The 20,957-nt window shown below is 52.6% G+C and overlaps 9 protein-coding genes across 9 annotated transcripts; 5 read left to right on the forward strand and 4 right to left on the reverse strand.

Moving 5' to 3' along the window:
- Positions 1 to 353: 353 nt before the first annotated feature.
- Positions 354 to 2,069, forward strand: Z517_04136 (uncharacterized protein; the record flags this gene model as incomplete). Its single annotated transcript, XM_013429467.1, has 1 exon — positions 354 to 2,069. The coding sequence occupies one exon, from the start codon at positions 354 to 356 to the stop codon at positions 2,067 to 2,069; it is 1,716 nt and encodes a 571-aa protein (XP_013284921.1).
- A 429-nt stretch (positions 2,070 to 2,498) lies between these two features.
- Positions 2,499 to 3,690, reverse strand: Z517_04137 (uncharacterized protein; the record flags this gene model as incomplete). The annotated part of the gene is made up of 3 exons (XM_013429468.1): positions 2,499 to 2,986; positions 3,052 to 3,174; positions 3,252 to 3,690. The coding sequence occupies 3 exons, from the start codon at positions 3,688 to 3,690 to the stop codon at positions 2,499 to 2,501; spliced, it is 1,050 nt and encodes a 349-aa protein (XP_013284922.1).
- A 516-nt stretch (positions 3,691 to 4,206) lies between these two features.
- Positions 4,207 to 6,300, reverse strand: Z517_04138 (uncharacterized protein; the record flags this gene model as incomplete). The annotated part of the gene is made up of 6 exons (XM_013429469.1): positions 4,207 to 4,777; positions 4,833 to 5,049; positions 5,106 to 5,225; positions 5,273 to 5,521; positions 5,575 to 5,973; positions 6,030 to 6,300. The coding sequence occupies 6 exons, from the start codon at positions 6,298 to 6,300 to the stop codon at positions 4,207 to 4,209; spliced, it is 1,827 nt and encodes a 608-aa protein (XP_013284923.1).
- A 686-nt stretch (positions 6,301 to 6,986) lies between these two features.
- Positions 6,987 to 7,958, reverse strand: Z517_04139 (uncharacterized protein; the record flags this gene model as incomplete). The annotated part of the gene is made up of 1 exon (XM_013429470.1): positions 6,987 to 7,958. One exon carries the CDS (start codon positions 7,956 to 7,958, stop codon positions 6,987 to 6,989), a length of 972 nt encoding a protein of 323 aa, XP_013284924.1.
- A 485-nt stretch (positions 7,959 to 8,443) lies between these two features.
- Z517_04140 (uncharacterized protein) lies at positions 8,444 to 9,691 on the forward strand (the record flags this gene model as incomplete). Its single annotated transcript, XM_013429471.1, has 6 exons — positions 8,444 to 8,515; positions 8,567 to 8,682; positions 8,754 to 8,905; positions 8,957 to 9,043; positions 9,093 to 9,461; positions 9,516 to 9,691. The coding sequence occupies 6 exons, from the start codon at positions 8,444 to 8,446 to the stop codon at positions 9,689 to 9,691; spliced, it is 972 nt and encodes a 323-aa protein (XP_013284925.1).
- A 926-nt stretch (positions 9,692 to 10,617) lies between these two features.
- Z517_04141 (uncharacterized protein) lies at positions 10,618 to 12,729 on the forward strand (the record flags this gene model as incomplete). The annotated part of the gene is made up of 8 exons (XM_013429472.1): positions 10,618 to 10,804; positions 10,894 to 11,020; positions 11,075 to 11,142; positions 11,210 to 11,280; positions 11,337 to 11,647; positions 11,712 to 11,965; positions 12,049 to 12,142; positions 12,216 to 12,729. The coding sequence occupies 8 exons, from the start codon at positions 10,618 to 10,620 to the stop codon at positions 12,727 to 12,729; spliced, it is 1,626 nt and encodes a 541-aa protein (XP_013284926.1).
- Positions 12,730 to 13,310: 581 nt separating this feature from the next.
- Z517_04142 (uncharacterized protein) lies at positions 13,311 to 14,127 on the forward strand (the record flags this gene model as incomplete). The annotated part of the gene is made up of 2 exons (XM_013429473.1): positions 13,311 to 13,858; positions 13,917 to 14,127. The coding sequence occupies 2 exons, from the start codon at positions 13,311 to 13,313 to the stop codon at positions 14,125 to 14,127; spliced, it is 759 nt and encodes a 252-aa protein (XP_013284927.1).
- A 451-nt stretch (positions 14,128 to 14,578) lies between these two features.
- Positions 14,579 to 16,578, forward strand: Z517_04143 (uncharacterized protein; the record flags this gene model as incomplete). Its single annotated transcript, XM_013429474.1, has 3 exons — positions 14,579 to 14,875; positions 14,947 to 15,490; positions 15,566 to 16,578. The coding sequence occupies 3 exons, from the start codon at positions 14,579 to 14,581 to the stop codon at positions 16,576 to 16,578; spliced, it is 1,854 nt and encodes a 617-aa protein (XP_013284928.1).
- Positions 16,579 to 16,923: 345 nt separating this feature from the next.
- Positions 16,924 to 19,177, reverse strand: Z517_04144 (uncharacterized protein; the record flags this gene model as incomplete). Its single annotated transcript, XM_013429475.1, has 5 exons — positions 16,924 to 17,418; positions 17,483 to 18,402; positions 18,454 to 18,791; positions 18,846 to 18,995; positions 19,053 to 19,177. The coding sequence occupies 5 exons, from the start codon at positions 19,175 to 19,177 to the stop codon at positions 16,924 to 16,926; spliced, it is 2,028 nt and encodes a 675-aa protein (XP_013284929.1).
- Between the last annotated feature and the right edge of the window lie 1,780 nt (positions 19,178 to 20,957).

Genomic DNA, 20,957 nt, shown 5'->3' on the forward strand with positions numbered 1-20,957 from the left:
GATCCTCTAATGGGCTATGGCACTAACCATTTTCGTTGATACCTAACGACTTTTCGGTCCTGTTGGCTTTCGGAAAATGCATGCCGCTGTATTGAAACAACGGGTTCTCATTCCGCGTTGCTGTCTTATTCCCAACTCCGGCATAAGATGCGCAAGGCTGCGCTGCGGAAATCACGACGATTCGTGACTCTCCGCGTACAACTCGCGGATCGAGAACGAAGTGCCAACGATGCGTTATATGTCATTCATCCAACTGCCCTACATAGTGAGTTACAGTACACTCGAGATCAGGAACTACTATCCAATCTGATTTTGGAGGTTTGGAGGCCCAGCATCATTTTTACCGAGTCGTCATGTCTACTGAAGTCTTGCCCATCCTGGAACCGCCAGCACCGGCCGTTAACGGGGTCCAGAAGGTGGAAAACGGAGTCACGGCGGCTCGCACACCGAAAAATAGATTCAATAGAGACGTTGACTATGCAGCTGTCGTCATCGGGGCCGGATTCGGTGGGCTGAGAATCCTGCACGAGTTTCGCAAACTCGGCCTGTCGACCAAGATCATCGAAGCCGGCTCCGACGTGGGTGGCACCTGGTACTGGAATCGATATCCCGGCGCACGGACAGACAGCGAGAGTTGGAGTTACATCATGAACTTCTCGCGAGAGCTGAAAACAGACTGGGTATGGAAGGAACGGTTTGCCCCTCAGCAAGAGGTGCTGAGCTACTTGAACCACGTCGCCGATAGATTCGACATGCGCAAAGACATCCTGTTCAAACAGCGCGTTAAGTCGGCACATTACGATGCAGACCTCAATATCTGGGATATCAGGACCGCGGATAACATTCATTACACTTGCCACTTCCTCATCACGGCGGCGGGTGTTCTGTCAGCGACGAGAGCGCCGCCGTTCTCTGGTTTGGATTCGTTTCAAGGAAAATGGTATCAGACGTCGAACTGGCCAAAGGAGAAGATCGACTTCGCGGGAAAGCGAGTAGCCGTGGTAGGCACTGGAGCCACTGGAGTTCAAGTCGTGCCCATTGTTGCGCATACCGCTGCGTCGGTGACAGTCTTTCAACGCACGCCGAACTACGTGATACCGGCTCGTAACCACCCATTGACGGAAGATCAGCTAAAGGAGATCAAGACCAGCTATGATGCAGTATGGGAGCAAGCTCGAGGCCAGGTGTTCGGCTTCGCAATGCCCACTATTGGTCGGACCATTGCCGATGTCAAAGACGAAAACGACCACCAAAGAATCCTCGAAGCTGGGTGGGAAGCAGGCGGGTTCCGCTATATCTTTGAGACCTTTGACGATCTGCTACTCAATGAGAAGTCAAACGAAGTGGCCTCGGAGTTTGTGAGAAAGAAGATCCGCACAATCGTCAAGGATGAAAAGACTGCGGACTTACTTTGCCCTGATTATCCTCTGCTGGCTAAACGACCACCCCTTGGGCACTTTTACTATGAAGCCTTTAACCGACCAAACGTGAAACTCGTTAGTGTCGCCGACGATCCCATCCAGGAGATTACACCGAAGGGGCTTCGGACAGGGACTGCTGAATACGAGTTCGACATTATCATTTTCGCCATCGGGTTTGACGCTGTGACTGGCGCGCTCACCCAGATCGATATTCGCGGTAAGGATGGCCAATCACTGGCAGAGAAATGGAATCCCAGGCTGGAAACTCACCTGGGCATCAGCGTCCATGGGTACCCCAATATGTTTATGATATCCGGGCCACAGGCACCGTTTGCCAATATCCCCGTCATCATTGACAATACCGCCGACTTCATCGGCAAGGCAATCAGCTACATGGATACTCATGGCTACAACCGGATGGAAGTAACGCAAGAGGCCGTCGACGGTTGGTGCAGCCACGTGCAACAGACGTTCGAGTCGACGCTGTTAGCTACGGCGTCTCAAAAGGCTCGCTCTTGGTACATCGGCGCGAATATCCCGGGCAAGCCCTTGAACGTCCTCTTCTATTTCGGGGGTCTGGTCCAGTACTTTGCGCATTGCCAGAAGGAGGCTGAGAGCGAGTTTTCGAGTTATCAGTTTTCAAAGTGATGTCGATGGAGAGGGAGCGAGGGATATAGTGCAGGCCTCGGATTCAATGAAACAACCAGTCAGACTCTCCAGAAGTCAGGCGTCAGAGTCGCGAACGCTGGTTCTGTCGTGGATAGCTGGGGGAAATGTCTCTGTCTGCGGCGTGTCTTTGATCTGTTGCAACGTCCCAAACAGTGCAATATATCCTGAGGATCTAGAATTAGAACGCGTTCGAATGACCGAGGAGTAGTGTAGAAAGGGAGAAACTTTGAAAACGGTGAAATCTTAAACAGACAGACCAAATGTCTCTGGAATACTATGATAAAGGTGACATGCTACAACCAAGATGCATAGCCACAGAGTCAGTAAACGGGTGTGTCTGAAAGCGGAGACGCTCGTCGGGGCACATATCCACCTCTCTAACTTGGACGGATAACATTGTAGTATATTCTAGCTCCGATTCAACGCAAGATGCTTGATGATGTAGCCCAAGAAGACCCCGTCCGCCTCCTCCTCCAGCTTCGCATCCGCAGTCAATCCCCCCAGTACAAACGTGTGCACGGCGCCTTTGCCACTGTACTCAGTCACATCGACGCCGTCCGCCAGACACTGTGCGATCCACATCTTCGAATCCTCCTGGTACACTTCGGCGGTGCCGTAGCAGCACAGGTGTGGCGGGATGCCCTTGAGGTCGGTGCTCAGGGCCAACGAGATCTCCGGGTCGCTGGGGCTGTGGTCCTTCCCGGCGATCAATTGGGCCATGCCTCGCGTTCCCTCGCATGTCCCGTCGCCGTAGACAAAGTCGACTCCCGCAAAGGGTGATTCGGCCGTCTTGGACAGCGACGGGTCCAGCCACGGGGAGATCATGACGGAGCATGCTGGGCGGGGGGTGTCGTCGTGGTCGCGGAGGTAGACCAGTAGGGACGCGACGAGGTTTCCTGTAACGGTTTTTGTAAGTATGAGAAAAACGACAGGGTACTGGGTAGTAGTCATATAGCCGTACCTCCCGCAGAGTCGCCGCATAGGATGGTCTTGCTTGGTGGTACGTGTTCTTGCTGTATCAAGTGCTGATAGGCTGCTAATGCCGCATTGCGCTGTGCCGGGCAGGGTTGCTCGGTCGAGAGTGCTGGTCTTGTTACCAAAAGAGCCATTCAGATAGATAGAGAGAAAAATCGTCGAAGGAGGGGGAGTATATAGTCTTACGATAACGTAGAGAAACAATAGCCAGACGAGTCCCAAGCTGAGCAGCCTTCCTCTGCCACCGTTTGAACGTCTCGTAGTATTGCATCGGCTCACCAATGGCATAGCCACCTCCGTGAAAGTACAGGACGACGGCGTCATAGTCGCTCAGTGCCAGATTGGGATTGCAGTCGACTTCGTACGCATGCCAGCCTTGACCTGTGATTTGCCTGGACGCGGCAAACGCCGCCGGCGGGGTGGAGTATATGAACTTGTAGTCCTTCAAGAAGAAGATCTTGAGGAGAAGCGACTTCAAGGCAGTGACATAGTTTGTGGGGAGAGATGAAGCCGGCGATACGAGGCGACAAAGAGTAAGCAAGACGGCGTTGAGGCCGTACAAGGCACATATCCTGGTAAACCTGATAGGTGCGCCACGAACGTATGCCCAGTTGAACGCCGTCATACTGGGCCTGCTGCTGTCTTTGTGCCTGGATGTTGAAAGTGTCTATGTGGCTCCAGCATATAGAACGCCCGAGGTGGCCATAGAAGAATCATGACAAAGGGGTGGTGAATGCCGTCTACATCGAACCCATTGATACCCCACATTTCTCTGTAGCGGAGTCCTGATGCGGCGCCGGAAAAGGACGGTAAACAAAATCCGTAGTATCAAACATGTGTGCGGGAAGAGGCATAACTGTCTAGGAGGGAAATCCGTGGTACCGAATCCCTGTCCATGTCCTCTAGGGTATCGAGTTCAGTCCGCAGGTCACTTTCGATCTCCGACAGGGTACTCTCAGACTTGTACTTTTGAAGTAGGTAACGTATCGCCAGTCGCTGAGCATGCAGCGGGGATCTTCCTTCTGAAAGATCCTGATTGAAGCAAACAAGACTATAGGCTTACGGCCAACATTCAACTGGATCTAATCTCAAGGCTAAGCTCTCTAAGGTCCAATTGGCTGCCCGGTGGAGGCCTCCCTCTTTAATCAAGAGGCGCCTCATTCTCATCCTCCTGAGACTCCACGACCCCAGCCGCCGGTAGATGCGTTTTATTCTCGCCCAAATGAAAGATGATGGTCCCTGCGAGCTCCTCTTTGGTGAACGGCCTGATCGCTACCGCGGCCATCACCGAGAGCACGCCAAATGCGATGCTGGCCAGGAACACCTTTTGAAACGCGTCCGTATATGACTCGAGCAATGCGCTTGAGCCGGCGAGGATGATTCTCTCGGTGACCCCCGGCACGGCGGCAATCGCTGAAGCAATCCCGCTGTTCAGCGCTGTCAAGAACTGCTCGAGAGACGATTGTGGGAGTCCCGCCTCGAGGACCGCAGGGACGACGATGTTCGTCGTGTTGGTCGCCATGCGGTTCGTCAGGATCGTCAGGTATATGGTTGTTGCGAGGACGCCACCGGCACTCCGGATGCTGCCAAAGATGCCGTTGGGCGTGCCCATCTGTTTCTGGTCCTTGATCACGAATGTTGCCGCCGTGGCCGCGAGGATCTCGATGTATCCGACACCAAAGGATCCAAGAGTTGCAAAGGCGCTCGACAGGCTGGGATGGAGTCAGTATCTGTGTTTGTTTCAGTCAGGACACGGGTGAAACTCACGCTTGGGTATCTTTCGTCTGCGCTGCCAACCCACCAATAAACGCTGCCATAAATAGTGTCGTAAAGATCATCTGGTACTTGATGTAGCCGATACGCATCGCGAGGAGGCCGCCAATGACTTGTCCAGCCAGTGTCCCGCCGCCCACGGCGCAGGAAAGCCAGCCCACAGTCATCGGGTCACTCGAAAAGAAGACGCCGAGACTGACGGGGTAAATCACTATTTCCAAGTCAGCTTCTGGGCGAGGCGAGATCTCCGGAGCCAGGCGGTCATACCAGTCATGGAATAATAAATCATGCCGCCAACTGTCGTCAGAACGACGATCATATCGTACTGGAAGTCCCTGAAGATATGCATCGGCACCAGGGGCCGGTAGACTCCAGAGTACATTTCTGCTCTTGGTCAGTAGGGTTCGATCCTTGCAGTGGAGGATAATGAGTACCGTATAAGACAAAGGCCACCAGGGTCAAGAATCCAACGACTATCGTGGCAATGACATGTGCGGATTTCCATGGATATTGTCCTCCTCCCCACGACAAACCCATCAAGAACAGCAGCAATCCTCCCGAGAAGAGAACGACGCCGACATAGTCGATACTCTTGATCTCTTGCCAGCGAGAACGGACACGGTGGAGATGGGCGAAATCAGGGGGATAGTAGAATAGAGCCCATAGGATGAGGGACAACGCGTCTAGACTCTCCGTCAGTTGGGGGAGCTTGGTAAAAGGGAGTGTCAGTACTCACTCAAGATGATGGTGAGATAGTAGTTCCACCTCCAGCCCGCTGAAGTATGGAGTATAAATGCACGGGCGATCACAGGGCCAAAGACACCAATTGGCATGTTGACGGCGTTGACCAGACCATTGACGATAAAGCGATGTCTGACCGGGACGAGCTCGCCCGTCACATAGGTGAAGGAGATCTGAGACGAGGCTGCCAATCCGATCAAGACGGTCGCGCCGATCAATTGGTTCACCGTCTTCGCCGTGGCGGCCACGGTACTTCCAATCAAACCCAGGGCGGCACCTCCGATAAAGAAGTATCTCCTCCCAAAGATATCGCTGAGTCTTCCAACGAGGGTATAGCCGATAGCAACGGTTAATGTCCAGCAGAGGGAGACCCAGTTGATATCAGCGCTGGGACCTTTGAGGTGCGTTAGTGAAGAGGCCAAAGTAAACAAAGTTGGGAGGAGTTCTCACCAATATCTTCGTTGATCAGCGGGAGGGTATTTGCAGGCATGGCAAAGCCAGCATAGCAGGCAAGGACACCGAGCCCGATGGCCCAGAAGGAACCCAGAAAGAGGCTTGTCTGCCAGTATGGTTTACCATTGATGTACTCGGCCGGCGCATGCTCTACATGGTGTGGATGAGGACCTGAGACGGAGAGCTCATTCGGAGAAGACGATGCCTCCTCGACCCTCACGTCGTCGACTTTTTCCTTCATCGTGTTCGCAGCGGTGTCACTAGCCATGACTGCAGTGATACTGGAGGGGGGAAAAACTAAAACAAGGCCACGTTCCTCTGAAAATCCGGGGTCGGGGTGGACAGCCTCAGGTATATGTTACTTCTAATTTGTATACCCAAGGACTCGGGAGCTCGGTTCTATTTCCCGGTAGCGTCAAATTTCCCCGTGGAGCGCCGCGTGGACGTGCAGGTCTAGAACCCTAAACGAGGCCTTTCGATAAGGCAAACGCCAACGTGCCTGACAAGCATTGGCTTAGCCGAAATCACGGCCGGGAGAGTCTGGGGTACCCGTCCCCTTTCGGTAAGACTGGAAGCCGATGCTGCGTGGGGGAGCATTTAGACAGGGGCACAGAATACGATGTCGGCGGCAATCTGGAAGTAGGTCTTCTCTTTTGATGCCCGTAGGAGCCTCTCCTTGCATGGCTGAGTAGGTTGCAAGGCTGACTGGTCAACTGGCCACCCACACTGTATCCGAACTAGACCATATACAATCCAAAGAAGCCCATCCAGACAGCCCTCAGAGACATCCAGGATTGGGATGTGACTCCAGATGTCCTTGACTGTACGTCCATCATCCACGGTATCCTGTTCATTGTCCTCCTCCTCATACAAACCAAGACGATATCGTTTTTGCAAAAACTTTCAAGGGAAAGATGTTCAATTATTCGTACGATAGTTACAGTGTTAATCTACTCACGCCACTGAAGCCCCGAGGGGGTCCTTGGGCAGCTTGATGATCCAGGGGTTGTTGGGATCATTCTCGCCCCACGCATACTTTCCACTGTCGAAGCAGCTGGTGCGACGGACATCTCGAACGTATTTCCCAATGTACCCCGAGCCATCGGTTGCCCGGTGCAGCACTGCGGTGTTATCCCACATGACCATATCACCATCATTTTCCCAGAACACCGTGTGCACATACTTGTCTTGGGTCGCATGTGCTCTCAATTCGTCAAGCAACTTGTCGCTCTCCTCCTGTGACATACCCTCTATCTTGTGCATATAACTAGTGACGTAGAGATTCTTCCGTCCTGTTCCCTCGTGGGGGTATACCAGCTTGTACTTGGCGTTAGGCCAGTCCCAGACGTCGACGCCCTTGTACAGCTCCGGAGCCGCCACTCGTCGATTGTGAAGAAGGGAGCAATAAGCGACGAGATTCTCAATCTTGTCCTTCATTTCCGGGCTGAGATCGTCGTAGGCTGCTCGGGAGTCGGCGTAGAGCGTTTCACCGCCGGTTCCCTTGGGAGGGAGCTTCACGGCGCGCAAGGTCGAGTATTTGCACCGTCGGGGATGGTATTGCATGTCGGCGTGCCATAGCTCGTTCCCCTTGGCGAAGAGACGAGACATCTTATCCTCGAACAACTTCAAGTTGTTACTGTGGTCGAGGTTGGAGAGGTCCCCGATATACGGACTGGGAAGACGGGTTTTGACGCCCAGGCTGGCAGCTGGGGTGGGCTCGAGCTCCCCGAATGACTGCGCGAATGCCACGTGGGCATCGTCGTCTAGATTTGCGTTACGAAAGACAAGCACGCCGTACTTGTCGATGGCATCCTGAACTTGGGAGATCACCTCCGGGGGCACTGGCTTGCTGAAGTCGATTCCGGAGACCTCGGCAGCGAAGGTTGGATGGAGGGGTTGGACATTGATCTTGCTTTGGGCAGCCATTTCCGTGGGGCGTTGCGCCAGAACAAATATTCCACAACGACAATGATGTTGATGGTGTTAAGACAAGCGTGTGTGATGGAATTACCTGTTGTTTCATCAGAATGAGGCTCGCCGTCTCAATCATCCCTTTCATATTTATCCAACTTGAGGAGGCAGTTATCCTCGGCTTCGATCTTCCAGCAGCCGATTCATTACCGGTCAGTCTTACCTAAACATCCAAGATGTTGATTTGTCTAGAATTATACGAGGGTGTCATGACCATTGGCTGATTGGAGACGCTCCCGGTTGACATTCACCGGCCAGTCACCCCTGTCCGGCCGGCAATGTCTTTTCCGCAGGCGTTTCAATGGTCAGTTTGTGACTAGGTGACACGCACGTATAATGTACCACAGTTAGATGTAGTGTATCTGTGCAGTACAGAGTGATCGAGGGCTCGATACTCACTTTAGCAATCAAACATCAAGCAAGCCAGCAGTGCCTTCACCATGCCTCTTGGAGCTCTTCCTTCCTTTGACCAACTTCCCCCTGTTCCGGGGACTCCAAAGGGCTGTGCATGGGTTGGTACGCGCTCTCTCGGCTGGCGATCTTGGACTCTGAATTGGTAGTAGGGCATCTTCGATAAGGACGGCGTGAAGGATCAAGTTGGGACACTGAACACCCTCACGCCAAGCGTTGTGCTGGAGGCGTCTAAAGAGATCAGAACAGGCGAGAGCGTTGCTTTGAAGTACGTCGACGGTGGTTAATGGGTATGCGCAAATCGGTCATGCACTAATTCTCATTTCGTACGCTGCTTAGTTGGGGACTGGAAAACCCACCTTCACCCTTTTATCGAGAGAAATTCCATCATTCGATCAAAGATGTCGGCAAAGAGCATAACATGCCAATTTGCTGCTTCGATGACATTGTGCATTTCAACACCCAGTCAAGTTCGCAGTGGGATGGCTTTAGTCAGTTACAATCCCTCCACCAGTTGAATGACAGATCTTGACAAGACTCAGGGCATTGGGGCCATGCGACGACGAAACAACACTACAATGGAATCCTTCACGATGATATTATAGGGACAGAAGAATTGAGTATCCACTGTAAGTGTGTACACCTTCTCATGGCCTATGTGCCTACTGACAAGGAAAGCTTGGAGCGAGCGCGGAGGTGTTGTCGGGCGTGGAGTTCTTGTTGACTTTGCGTCGTGGGCGGAAAGAAATGGAGTCGAGATAAAACCGGCAACGTCGCAGGTGATATCGCTCCAGGTGATAAAACAGATTCTAGAGGAAGAAAATGTCCAACTGAAGCACGGGGACATCTTGATCCTGCGGACGGGCTTGATACAGGCCTACAACAAGTGTGCTAACGATGAGGAGCGAAACGCTCTCATGCGATCCTCAAATACAATCGGCACTGAAGCTTCAGAAGACATGGTGCGGTGGCTATGGGATAACCACTTTTCCGCCGTAGCAGGAGACGCGGTCGCTTTTGAGACGCAGCCGTTTGCAAAGAGTTATGGTGAGTATCCAACCCCTTAGTCTCAAAGGGCTGCTCACTGACAACCGACTCCAGCTCTACATGACTACTTGCTAGTATGGTGGGGGATGCCGATTGGAGAGATGTGGGACCTTGAAGCTCTTGCACAGAAATGTCAGAGTCTGAAGCGCTGGACCTTTTTCGTCACGAGTGCCCCGTTGAACGTGAAGGGCGGTGTGGCTTCTCCGCCTAACGCTCTGGCAGTCTTTTAATCGGACGATGGATGAATCACCCTTAGTATTAGACAAATCAGAGCTCTAGAGATATTAGATAAGACAGCCGCGAGACAGCTGCTTCAACAAGAATTCAAGACTTCTCAAGATCAATCGTCCAGTGACATTGGCGCAGTCGGTGTTAAAAAAGGAGTTACTTCATGTCCAGAGGCCAGTAAGAGGGAGAGTATGAGCACAATCCTTGGGGCTCTCTCATCGCGGCTAGCCAACCCTTGTTGTCGGGGCTTCTGCCTCGAATATTCGACGTCGTGGTACAAGGCTAGGCATTCAGGAGGCCGTAGCGGAAAAGCCAACTCCTATTGGCCAGCGAACCGGCTATTTACGGCCGTCTTGGCATAGTGGAGGGGTCCGGCACGTGATCGATGAGTCAACTCCATCTGTCTCAGAGGTTTACAGGAGGAGAAGAATGTGAATTTCATAACGTCGGTATTTCAAGTTTGTGAAAATTTGGAAGTTGGAAGATTATTTTGGCTACTGTCTGGTCTACCTCGTATTGCGGTGTTTCACAAGAGCTTGGATTGGCGGCATTAGCTAGCCAAAGCTCCCAGATTGGGGACCTTCAACAGAAATGTTGTCGGTTCTGATCTAGAGGTGGTGGTAATGTTTGAGCGTGCAGATGCTATGTTGTTACCACTAATTAATTGGAATATGTTGTAATTTAGAAATCCCACGCCCACGACCTTCACCTCGGTTTGATGCATTCCGCGTTGGGTTTGGGATTCGATGGTGGGCACGGCTCCCCGCCCGCGACGAGCCATTGAGAGCCCCCAGAACGGACCCGCCCAGCTGTCCTGATCCAGCATCTTTTAACCGAGGTACGTAACGGACGTGGTTAGGACGTGCGTCTTCCCTCACAAAGTACAATCAGCGACAATCTATCCCCTGTTCTCTCTCAACACAACGAGATGTCGCCGCAAACGACCCTGTTCCCAGTTATCCGCTCGAAACTGGACCTGAGTGCTGCACAGTACCAGCAAAATGCCGAAAACTGGAAACCCGTTCTAGAGAGATTCGAAACGATATTGGAGAAAGTCAGCCGCGAAGGCGACGATGAAAACCTCCGCAGACACAATGACCGCGGACAATTACTCTGTTAGTACACCTTTCATTATTCCGCTTACAGCTTGCCTACGAGTACGTTGGGTGGCCAATTGTCTTCCGCTAACGCGCTGTTTGCGTAGCTCGTGACAGAATCGCGCTGCTGCTTGATCCGGAGTCGCCGTTTTTGGAGCTGGGGAGCTTTGCAGGGGTTGGTGTCGAGACTTCCAACCCTTGCGCAAACCTGATAGCAGGGATTGGCAGCGTCAAGTTCGGAGTCACCCGGTCTTAAGCGACTCTCAAATTACTGATTCAACCTCGCAGTGGCTCACTATGTTTGATAATGTCACACATTCCGACCCAGAGTGGTGGTGCTTGGAACGAGATTACAGGTGAGAGAGGAACCTGCGCCATGGAGAAGGAAAGGGGGCATCGTTGGCTGAGTCTCTACCTGCCTAGTTGTTAAGCAAAGCCGTATCATGGAGATCGGGCTGGAAAACGACCTGCCGCTGATATCGCTCGTGCAATCGGTGAGCTTCAAAGTGGCACCTTCATGGCTGACCACGCTGACACTCAAGTGCCACAGGCCGGTGTATTCTTGCCGCAACAGTTCCGTGTCTTCCACAAAGGAGGGGAGTTGTTTCGTGACCTGTCTCTGCGAAGTCAACGTGGGCGCCCGTCGTGTGCAATTGTATTTGGCTCTTCCACCGCTGGTGGAGCCTATCATCCCGCCCTCTCCGACTATACGATCTTCGTCGAAGATCAAGCCCAAGTGTTTCTTGGTGGACCTCCTCTGGTCAAGATGGCAACGGGGGAGACGGTGGACGCCGAAGATCTAGGCGGCGCAAGGGTTCACGGTTCCATCACTGGGCTCGCGGACCAAATTGCCTCGGACGAGTAAGATGTGCAACGAACGGAAGTTTATCCGTCGTGTTCAGATGCTGATGGGATTGATCTCCAGGTTCGATGCCATACAGAAAGCAAGGGAATGGGTCGGCACCCTCGACAGGCGGCCCAGATCCTTATCACTGGCTCAAAATCCGGTCCTCCCGCCACGATATTCAGCAGACGACATTTTCTCGATTGTGAACCCAGACATCCGCAAGCCGTTTGATATGTCTGAAGTACTACTGCGGATCGTGGACGACTCCCGGCTATCTAACTTCAAGCCCACCTACGGGAAGAACATCATCACTGCATGGGCAAGCATTACAGGTAAGACATGAATGTCCTCTTTGATGTTCGACTCACTCCAAGGAAGCCCTGCACATGTGGGATACTGAGTATTGGATGCACAGGACACACGGCAGGTATCATAGCCAATCAAACACCAATCATCAATCCCGACGAGGCGTCAAAAGCCGCCCAGTTCATCCGCCTATGTAACCAACAGTAAGTCCAAGCCCTACCCGCCTTGTCCGCTATTGCTCCACAAGCTTCTCTTCTCACGCCTGTGCTCTCTCAGGAATATACCCATCATCTTTCTCCACAACGTCACCGGCTTCATGGTCGGCACCAAGGCCGAACATGCCGGCATCATCAAGAAAGGCGCCCAGCTCGTCTCGGCCGTCAGCTGCTCGACCGTTCCGCACATCTCTGTCATCCTAGGCGCCTCTTACGGAGCGGGCAACTACGCCATGTGCGGCCGCGCATATCGACCGCGGTTCATCTTCACCTGGCCCACGGGGCGGTGCAGCGTGATGGGGCCCGACCAGCTTTCTGGAGTGATGGAAACCGTCCAAGTGTCGAGCGCGAAGAGGAAAGGGAAAGTCGACATGGCCAAGATCCGGAAAGAGGTCGACCGCTTCCGAAACGACGTCCAGCGCGACAGTGAGTGCTACACGACGAGTGGCGTGGTGTTGGACGACGGGGTCATTGATCCCAGAGACACGAGGGATGTGCTGGGGATGTGTTTGGACGTCGTCAAGCTGGAGGAGGTCCAGGGGAGCAAGAGCTTTGCGTCGCTGGCGAGGATGTAAAGTCCCTGCTGTATTATGGACGGTTGATCATAGATGGCGCTTGTGTACATCTCAATGGAGCATATTATCGTTTCTTCGCCAGCGGCACTCGCCTTTTGCAACCGGACAAACTCTACTGCACACAAGCGTTCCAGATATCCATCGCTAGCTTCATCCTCTCCACCATGATACCAACCCCCTTGACGATATTTTGTCATCAATGTAGGCCTGTCGTAACCTGTATTGTACGTGTCGTTCAGAAATAAGAGGGCGATTCAGGTCCAACTCAGATAATGCGTTAGCTTAAGGGGCCTCGGTTGAGCCCCGTTCCTGACATCATTCTACCCTCGCTGAAAAGACCTTGCTGGATCTATTCCACAGTGCACGTGAGCGGGTGCATGCCGCTCGCGGAAATAGGTCGATCACCACCATCCGTCTCTTGTTCGTAGTAGGATGGGTGCTAGCCGTGTCGGGCACCCCTCGCCCAGCAATTTACCGGCCATATCACGAATACTTAATCTTACTGTGTATACTGGCTGGCTTGGAAAAGCCCGCCCAACCACTGTTCCACGTCTTCATGCAATCTTAGTAAATACAGCAAAATGTCTTTGAAAGGAAAAGTAGTCTCCGTCACGGGTGCCGCATCTGGCATTGCACTAGCCCTCACAAAACTGCTCGCCGAGAGAGGGGCCAAACTAGCATTGGCTGATATCCAGAAGGATGCCTTGAACAAAGTGGTCAGCGAGCTACAAAGTCAGGGGGTTGAGGTTGTCGGCACCGTGCTCGATGTATCATCGAGCGACGCGGTGGACAAATGGATCGCCTCGACTGTGGAGCATTTTGGCGGCCTCGACGCCTCTGCAAACATCGCCGGCATCGAGCTGGGATTCACCAACATTGCCGACCTGAAGAATGAGACGTGGGACAAGATGATCGCCATCAATTTGAGTGGCTTGATGTATTGCGTGCGAGCGCAAATTCGGGTCATGAAGCGGGGAGCGAGTATCGTGAACGCATCCTCCCTGTCAGGGATCTCCGGGAGGCCAGGCTTAGGGGCGTATGTTTGCTCCAAGCATGGAGTGGTGGGACTGACGAAGACGGTTGCCAAAGAAATGGGCCCTCAGGGAATCAGGGTCAACGCCATTGCTCCGTGAGTCTCGACTTTCCCAGAGTGCAAGAGACACGATACTGACACTTCTCTTTTCTAGCGGTCCCATTGAAACGCCAATGCTTGACAGCTTGCTCGCTGGAGCACCTTCTTCGACATCAAATCAAACGACAAATACATACTCCAGCCTACCGCTGCAGAGGAAAGGGCAGGCCCAAGAAGTCGCCAACCTGATCGCCTTCCTGCTGAGCGACGAAGCATCATTTATCACGGGAGCAATCGTGCCGGTAGACGGGGGTGCTGCAGCTTGAGAGCCTGTGTGACGTTCTTGCAAGACATTTGAATAGACCAGGCATGGACATTGACTTCTTCCTACGTCAAGGTGGTTTCATAGCGTATCAAGACGTGCCATAAATCGAACTTACATGGAACCCCAGCTATAGAGCGTCAGGAGTGCCTGACTCTTTTTTTTTTCCCCTCTTCTTCTTTCTCGATCTCTCTGGACCTATTGCAAAGGCTTTGACGACATGTTCATGTCAGAAAATGGACAATTTCCCGCATTGGACAAAAACCTTGTCCAACTCATTCGAGGGCCTTCCCCGTTCTGACTCCGATGGGTCGGCTCTTCCTGACTTAGATGCCTTTTTGGCACTGCCGCATGCAGATAGACATCCCACATTAGATCTATAGTTAAAGGAAGACAAGCCTCGCTTGTGCAACGACTCGATACCATCGACACGACTCTAATTGCTTACCACAGCCATGGTTTTTGATGTGGACAAAGCTGGGGCAGAGGTCAACGGCAATGGTGCGGTGAATGGGGTTGTTGACCCGAATGGCCCGGGAGGAAAATATGGGTATCGACTTGGTCATACCAAAGATGGCTACACGGTCCCGGACTTTGTTCTTGACGATCCGGGGAACCGAAAGGTTAAGGTGCTTACCATTGGTGCCGGGGTCAGCGGCATCCTCATGGCATATCTGCTACAAAAGCATTGCGAGAATGTCGAGCACGTCGTGTATGAGAAAAATGGTGATATAGGTGGAACTTGGCTTGAGGTAATTAAGAAGATTCGTTGATTATCGCTCAGGAATACGTCGACCGTGTTGCTAACGACTGGGTTGTCCAGAACCGGTACCCTGGCTGTGCCTGCGATGTACCATCCCACGCATACACATATGCGTTTGCGCTCAACGCCGATTGGCCAAAATACCTGAGTGCTTCAGATGACATCTTTCGATACCTGACCCGGGTAGTCGAGTGTTTCGGGCTGCGCCAGTACATGAAGTTCAACCATGCCATCCGGGCCGCAAAGTGGAACGAAGACGAGGGGAAATGGCATGTGACGATTCACAACTACGACACAGACGAAACGATTGAAGAGACCTGTGACATATTGGTCGCAGCCAATGGCCTGTTGAACTCGTGGAAGTTGCCCGACGAGGTACAAGGCCTGAAGGACTTCAAGGGCAGGTTGCTGCATACCGCCAGATGGCCTGATGAGTATGGTGCATCCCATTGGAAGCACGACCGAGTAGCGGTGATCGGATCTGGTGCTACGAGCATTCAGGTCGTGCCAACGCTACAGCCACATGTGAAGTCTATGGACGTCTTCGTCAGGACACCCGTGTGGTTTGCTGAGATTGCCGATCATTCAGGGGACAACTTCGATTGTCAGTCACCCCCTTTTTTTTCGTCCAAGGTCAAAATACATCGAGGTTGAATTGACTGACTGACCCCATGGACAGATACGGCTGACGAAAGAGAGAGATTTAAACACGACAATGCTGCACTCATCAATCAAGCAAAGACCATCGAGGGAAAACTGAATACCGCCATGGGCCTCAAAGCCATGATGACATCGAGCGCAGAGGCCAAGGTCGTCCGAGACTATTTCACGAAACGTATGCGGGAACACATCCATCGGGACGACATTTACGAACAGTTGATCCCAAGCTTCTCGCCCGGCTGTCGACGTCTTACGCCCGGCAATCCCTACATGAAGGCTATCCAGGAGCCCAACGTGACGTTGCATCGCTGCGCCGTTACAAAGGTGACACCAACCAGCGTCATTGGGGCCAACGGCACCGAGGTCGAGGTCGATACCATTATCTGCGCCACTGGATTCGATGTTAGTTACAAGCCCAAGTATCCCGTCATCGGCCGCAACGGCGTCTCGCTCCAAGAGAAATGGAAGACCATTCCCGAGGGCTATCTCGGCCTCGCCGTGCCTGACATGCCAAACTACTTTGTGTTTCAGGGCCCGACGTTTCCCGTGTCGAACGGATCGGTCATGGGTCCTCTCCAGTCCGTGGGACAGTACATTGTGCAGGTGATCCAGAAGATGCAGAGGGATCATCTCCACTCCCTCACCCCGAGGCAGGATGTCACCGACGCCTTCAACGAGCACGCGCAGGCGTGGATCTCGGGGACCTGCTGGGCCGAGACCACCTGCCGCAGCTGGTACAAGAACAACGAGACCGGCAGGGTCAACTCGGTCTGGCCCGGCAGCTCCCTGCACTACTGCGAGATGACGAGCTCTCCGCGCTTCGAAGACTACGAGATCAAGTACGAAAACAAGCAGAACATGTGGGCGTTCATGGGCCTGGGCTTCACCAAGAATCAAATGAGGGACGATGGGGACCTGAGTCCCTACATCACGAGCGAGGGGCTGGAGAAGAAATTCTACTCCTTTGTGTTGAGCGAGGAAGAGGAAAAGAGGATTGCGGCACGGAAGCTCAAGGTCAGGGAGATCTTCTAGCCGTGCAATTCTTCGAGAGAGGTTTACTTGTGCATTGACAGCAATTGCGAAACATATTAACTAACCCTTTGGGATTTTATTACCCTTGTCCTCAACCATACATCTGTAGAGACGATATACTGTAGCAGCTATTCTTGGACAGGGTGAAGCGAATGGTCCTGTCTAGATGATAAAGACAAGTTTCCATTACAAAAACCCGCTCCTTGGAGGTATAAATTCCCGTCACAAAATGTTCTGTTGAATGGATCACTCCCCATGCGAAATAATACAGATACACTGGGCATCCAGATCTTCAACCCCCCGCAAGGTGGATAAGTCCGGTGCCACCAACATCCCCGACCACTCTCACGATAAAGACCGTGCCCGCGTCAACCCAAAGGCCAATGCGTGGTCGCTCTCAATATTGATGGAAGGTTCGTTGACTTTGGGGGATTCCAATCCAAAATTGGGTGTCCCAAAGACCGAATTGAGCTGCAGAAACGGCTGGATGCTGCTGAGCGACATGCGATGTTGTCCGGGCGTCCGAGTCCCGGTGGCGTGGTCGAGCGGGCTGTTCACGATGGCCAAACTGTGCAGGAACGGGTTGTCGTCGGCGTCCGAGATGTGGTCGACGAGGTCGTTGTCGTCTTTCCACGGCGACATTCCCCATCCAAGCGGCGACGCGTCCGAGGCGCAGACGCTCTGTGACAGGGACTTGTCGGGGTCGGACATGATTCCGTAGTCGACCGACGTCCACAGAATCTCAAGATCTAAAATACTGAACGTCGACGGCGAAGGTTTTGGGTCCAGAAGGCTGCTGAACCTCGCGCTGTGGCCCCAGAACGTTCTGAGTCCAGATGCCTGTATAGGTTTGTGTGAATGGAAGCGCACAAAAAAAAAAAAAGGTAGGACAAAGAGGACTTACGATCAGTTTCGTGTTCTTCCAGTATCGCGCAATATCGTCCAGATAGGCAATGTCGGAGATCAAATAGCCCATGGATTCTTGCTGCAGCTCCGGATCCTGCGAGTGCGTGTATAGGGCGTGTATCGTGCCCGCAACCAGCAGGCAATATCCGTAGAATGAAGTTGCCACGGTACAGCCCGTGTCCTTTGCGTCCCGAAAGACTCTCGTCAAGCGCCCGGCATGTTCGAGTCCCACCTCCAGCGACCTCGCCAACCAAGTCGTCGGCGTTTTTTCTTGTGTCGCATTCACCCGCTGCCGGAGGAGAAATGGATGATTCAGTAAGCAGTGGCACAGGTGAAACAGGACCCGTGCCAGAATCATGTGTCCGACCATCTGCTGGTCAACCACGCCGTCTTGCTTGAGCATACCCAGTCGGACAATCTCTTCCACCGCTCTGCCAGAATCGATGAATGACTCGTAGTAGAGGAGGATCGACGATATGGTCACATAGTCCGATTGTGGATTGAACGGAGCTCGCTCCTCTGCGAAATCGCGATTGTCAAGCATGTACCTTGCACATCGACCCAGGACGCAAGCCATGAGGACAAGTAGTGCAAACTGTCCCGGTCTATACGCCGGGTGGCCACTGCTAGCCCCCGTGCCCAGATTTGTGAGCGTCTCGGTCTTTTGCGCGATGCCTTGACGGAAATCGAGCTCGTCACAAGGGAGTTGTACTTGACAGTCCGAGTCCAAGATGGCTGGAGGTCGTTGTTTTGAGCACGAAACAAATCGGTCCAGAAGGTAAATCGACCAAAACAATCGTCGGCGCTCTTCTCGTACCGTCTCCGGCAGACTGGTAGCTGGGTCCATCATGAGGTGAAGGTCTTGACTGATTCGAACTGCCAAACCGATCTTGACCCATGCCGCCCGTCTTCTCCCAGCTACCAAAGTCTTAGTAATCGAACTGAGATCGGGGATTCGACACAACTTACCAGCAGAATCGATGACGGCTAGAAGTGAGATGGCTTGCACGACCGCAGTGTCGGCGCCCTCTTCGACAGCACAGCCGCAACCGACAATAAGCCTCCACGAAGCTGCCGCGTATTCTTCTAGGGCGTCACTATGCTTCCCCTCAAACCATGGGTCTGTTGAGTAACGCAGAGCAGATGCTAAGAATGCAAAGAGTAAGTAGTTGGGCCATGTCCCTTGTTGCAATCGTTCTCGGAAGTTTCCTTCGTGGAAAAATGTGTATGGTTGATTGTGGCAGTACTGGAAGAAGGTATTGCAAGCGTTTTCAAGCACGGATATTGGTGGCAACTCTTGGAAGGAGCTTTAGCAGACAAATCAGTTCACTTGTACATGAACGGGATCCAAGACGCCATACCGCCGCTGTACGGACTGAGGGCTAGTGCTGCCCACAGAGGGTGAATGTAACGATCTGTCACTCCAAGTACCCGTATCGTTTAATGCTGTCACCGAGCCCCCGTCAAGCAATTTCGATTGCCCCGACGCGTTGGTCAAAGTAGGGATAAGTCTGAAAAATCAGTTTCACCGGGAGGAGAAAAAAAGGCCAACAAAAGGAAACACATACGCATTCAATTGACTTAGCTGAGCCAGCTTCGTTTCCAGAGACGCGACTCGAGCGATAAGATCTTCCTGTTCCTCGATGAATTCAATCAATACTGTCTTAACAGAAGAGACCTTCGTCCGGAGCATTCTCATACTTCTAATCGGCTGGCGGATCCGCCTCCGTGGGACATCGGATCCCTTCCATCCAGCGTAGTCTCGCGTAGATAGTGACAGTCCTGCCCAAGTCGTGCGCAGAAAGAGCACGAGGGTCTTTCACCCGAGCATCGGACTTTCTTGCGCCTGGTGCGGTTACTTAGAGAGAGGAGAAAAAGAAGAAGGAAAAAAAACCCTCATGCCGTGGGCGGGAGGTGAATTCATGCCTACCTGCAGTTCGCACACGCCTGTCTTACTCTCTTGATTCCGCGCGGGTGGTCAATCTCAGCCTCCCTGGCCTCCTCTGCCATTCTGTCACTGAAAAGTTTCCCTATAACAGCTTGCGTTGTAATCGTGGCTCAAATTTTGAAGGGTTAGATTGGTAAGAGGAGAGAACAATGCTCCAGATTGTCAAAGTGGTGCGATGGCTATGCCTACGGTAGCAAGCGAGCGTAGGTGTGGGATGGGAATGCCACGCTTTCAAATCCCCCACATGTTGCCCCGGAGCTGCCAACCATTTCTTCTTGGGTGGAAGGAGGGTCTCTCCGAGCCTACTTTTGCGCCTATGAAAAGACAACCCCGATGGTGCGAAAGTCATTTGTGGGCGGGGCAAGCGTCAAAAGACTCTGGAACTACAAGGAACGAGAACATCGCGTGGCCTAACATTTGCCACAGTGATAGCCAAGGAAATCCCTGCCAGAGTTGAGCAATGGGTCGGGCATAATCGAGGGAAAAGTGTAGCTAGTCAGCCAGTCTACTATGAGCGTGCCTGGAAGAAAAGTCACTAGGGACTCAAAACATGCATATCCCTGCGACTTGTATGTAAATCTCGAAGAGTAAAAGGCTGATGTAAATTGCCAAACCTCAATACTATATACTCGTAGGCGTACCATTCGAGCAAGGTCTTTCAAGCTGTAGCACTCCGAGATCAAGGAAGGTGGAAAGTTTGACCTTTTCCCAGCATGCTTCACAAAATACCGAGCGCGAGATCAAAGATCCGTCCTCTCGGCGTTGGCTAGTGTCAAGCAAAGTGGCCAGGTTCCAGGGCGGAAGATGCGGTGGGGATCCGTGTCCACAAATCTCGGGTATCTATTGCCGACCCGATTGGGCATTCGAGCCTGGAGGGCGTGTCTCTCTGGGTCGAGGGAATGAACCCAACTCAGTGACATGGCATGATGGTCGAGATGCTCAACTGCCCTGCCACGGAGCAGGACCGTACTCCTCCTTGTAGCTGGTGGCAAGTGTTTGTGTCTACTTTTATGCACAACAGCATCAACGAAACAAACCAATGCGAAGTCGAGTTGTGGGCTCTACTTTCCAATTCGGGTACTGGAAGCTTCATCCCGTGGCAGGCTCATTTTGATCGTGCTAACAGACGCTCGAACATGTGATACACTGAACTGCATCGCTCAAAGATCGGGTTCCGTATTGGGGACAGGGCTACAACACCGAAAAGGCTTGAAATGCAGTCATTTCGATACTGTGATCTGGGTTTGAGCCTCAGTTTCTTGCATGTGATAGAGACATCTAGTGGAAAAAAAAGTCATCATTGAGCGCTATTTTCTGATAAGTAGCCATTCTGAGCCCAAGATGCGCAACAAGTATGGCTGCTAAGAGAAGAATGACAGTATATAGACCAAAAGAATGGACAGAGTCTGAACGATGGTCACTGAGGACGTGAATCTGAGCAGATGTGTGGCTAATAAGGGAATATTCTGTGCTCCCATGGTGGCTTCGATCGGCCAGAAGACGCTACGATGGGGCGACTGCCACA

Source organism: Fonsecaea pedrosoi (assembly GCF_000835455.1).
Source record: "Fonsecaea pedrosoi CBS 271.37 unplaced genomic scaffold supercont1.3, whole genome shotgun sequence".
Taxonomy (NCBI): Eukaryota; Fungi; Ascomycota; class Eurotiomycetes; order Chaetothyriales; family Herpotrichiellaceae; genus Fonsecaea; species Fonsecaea pedrosoi.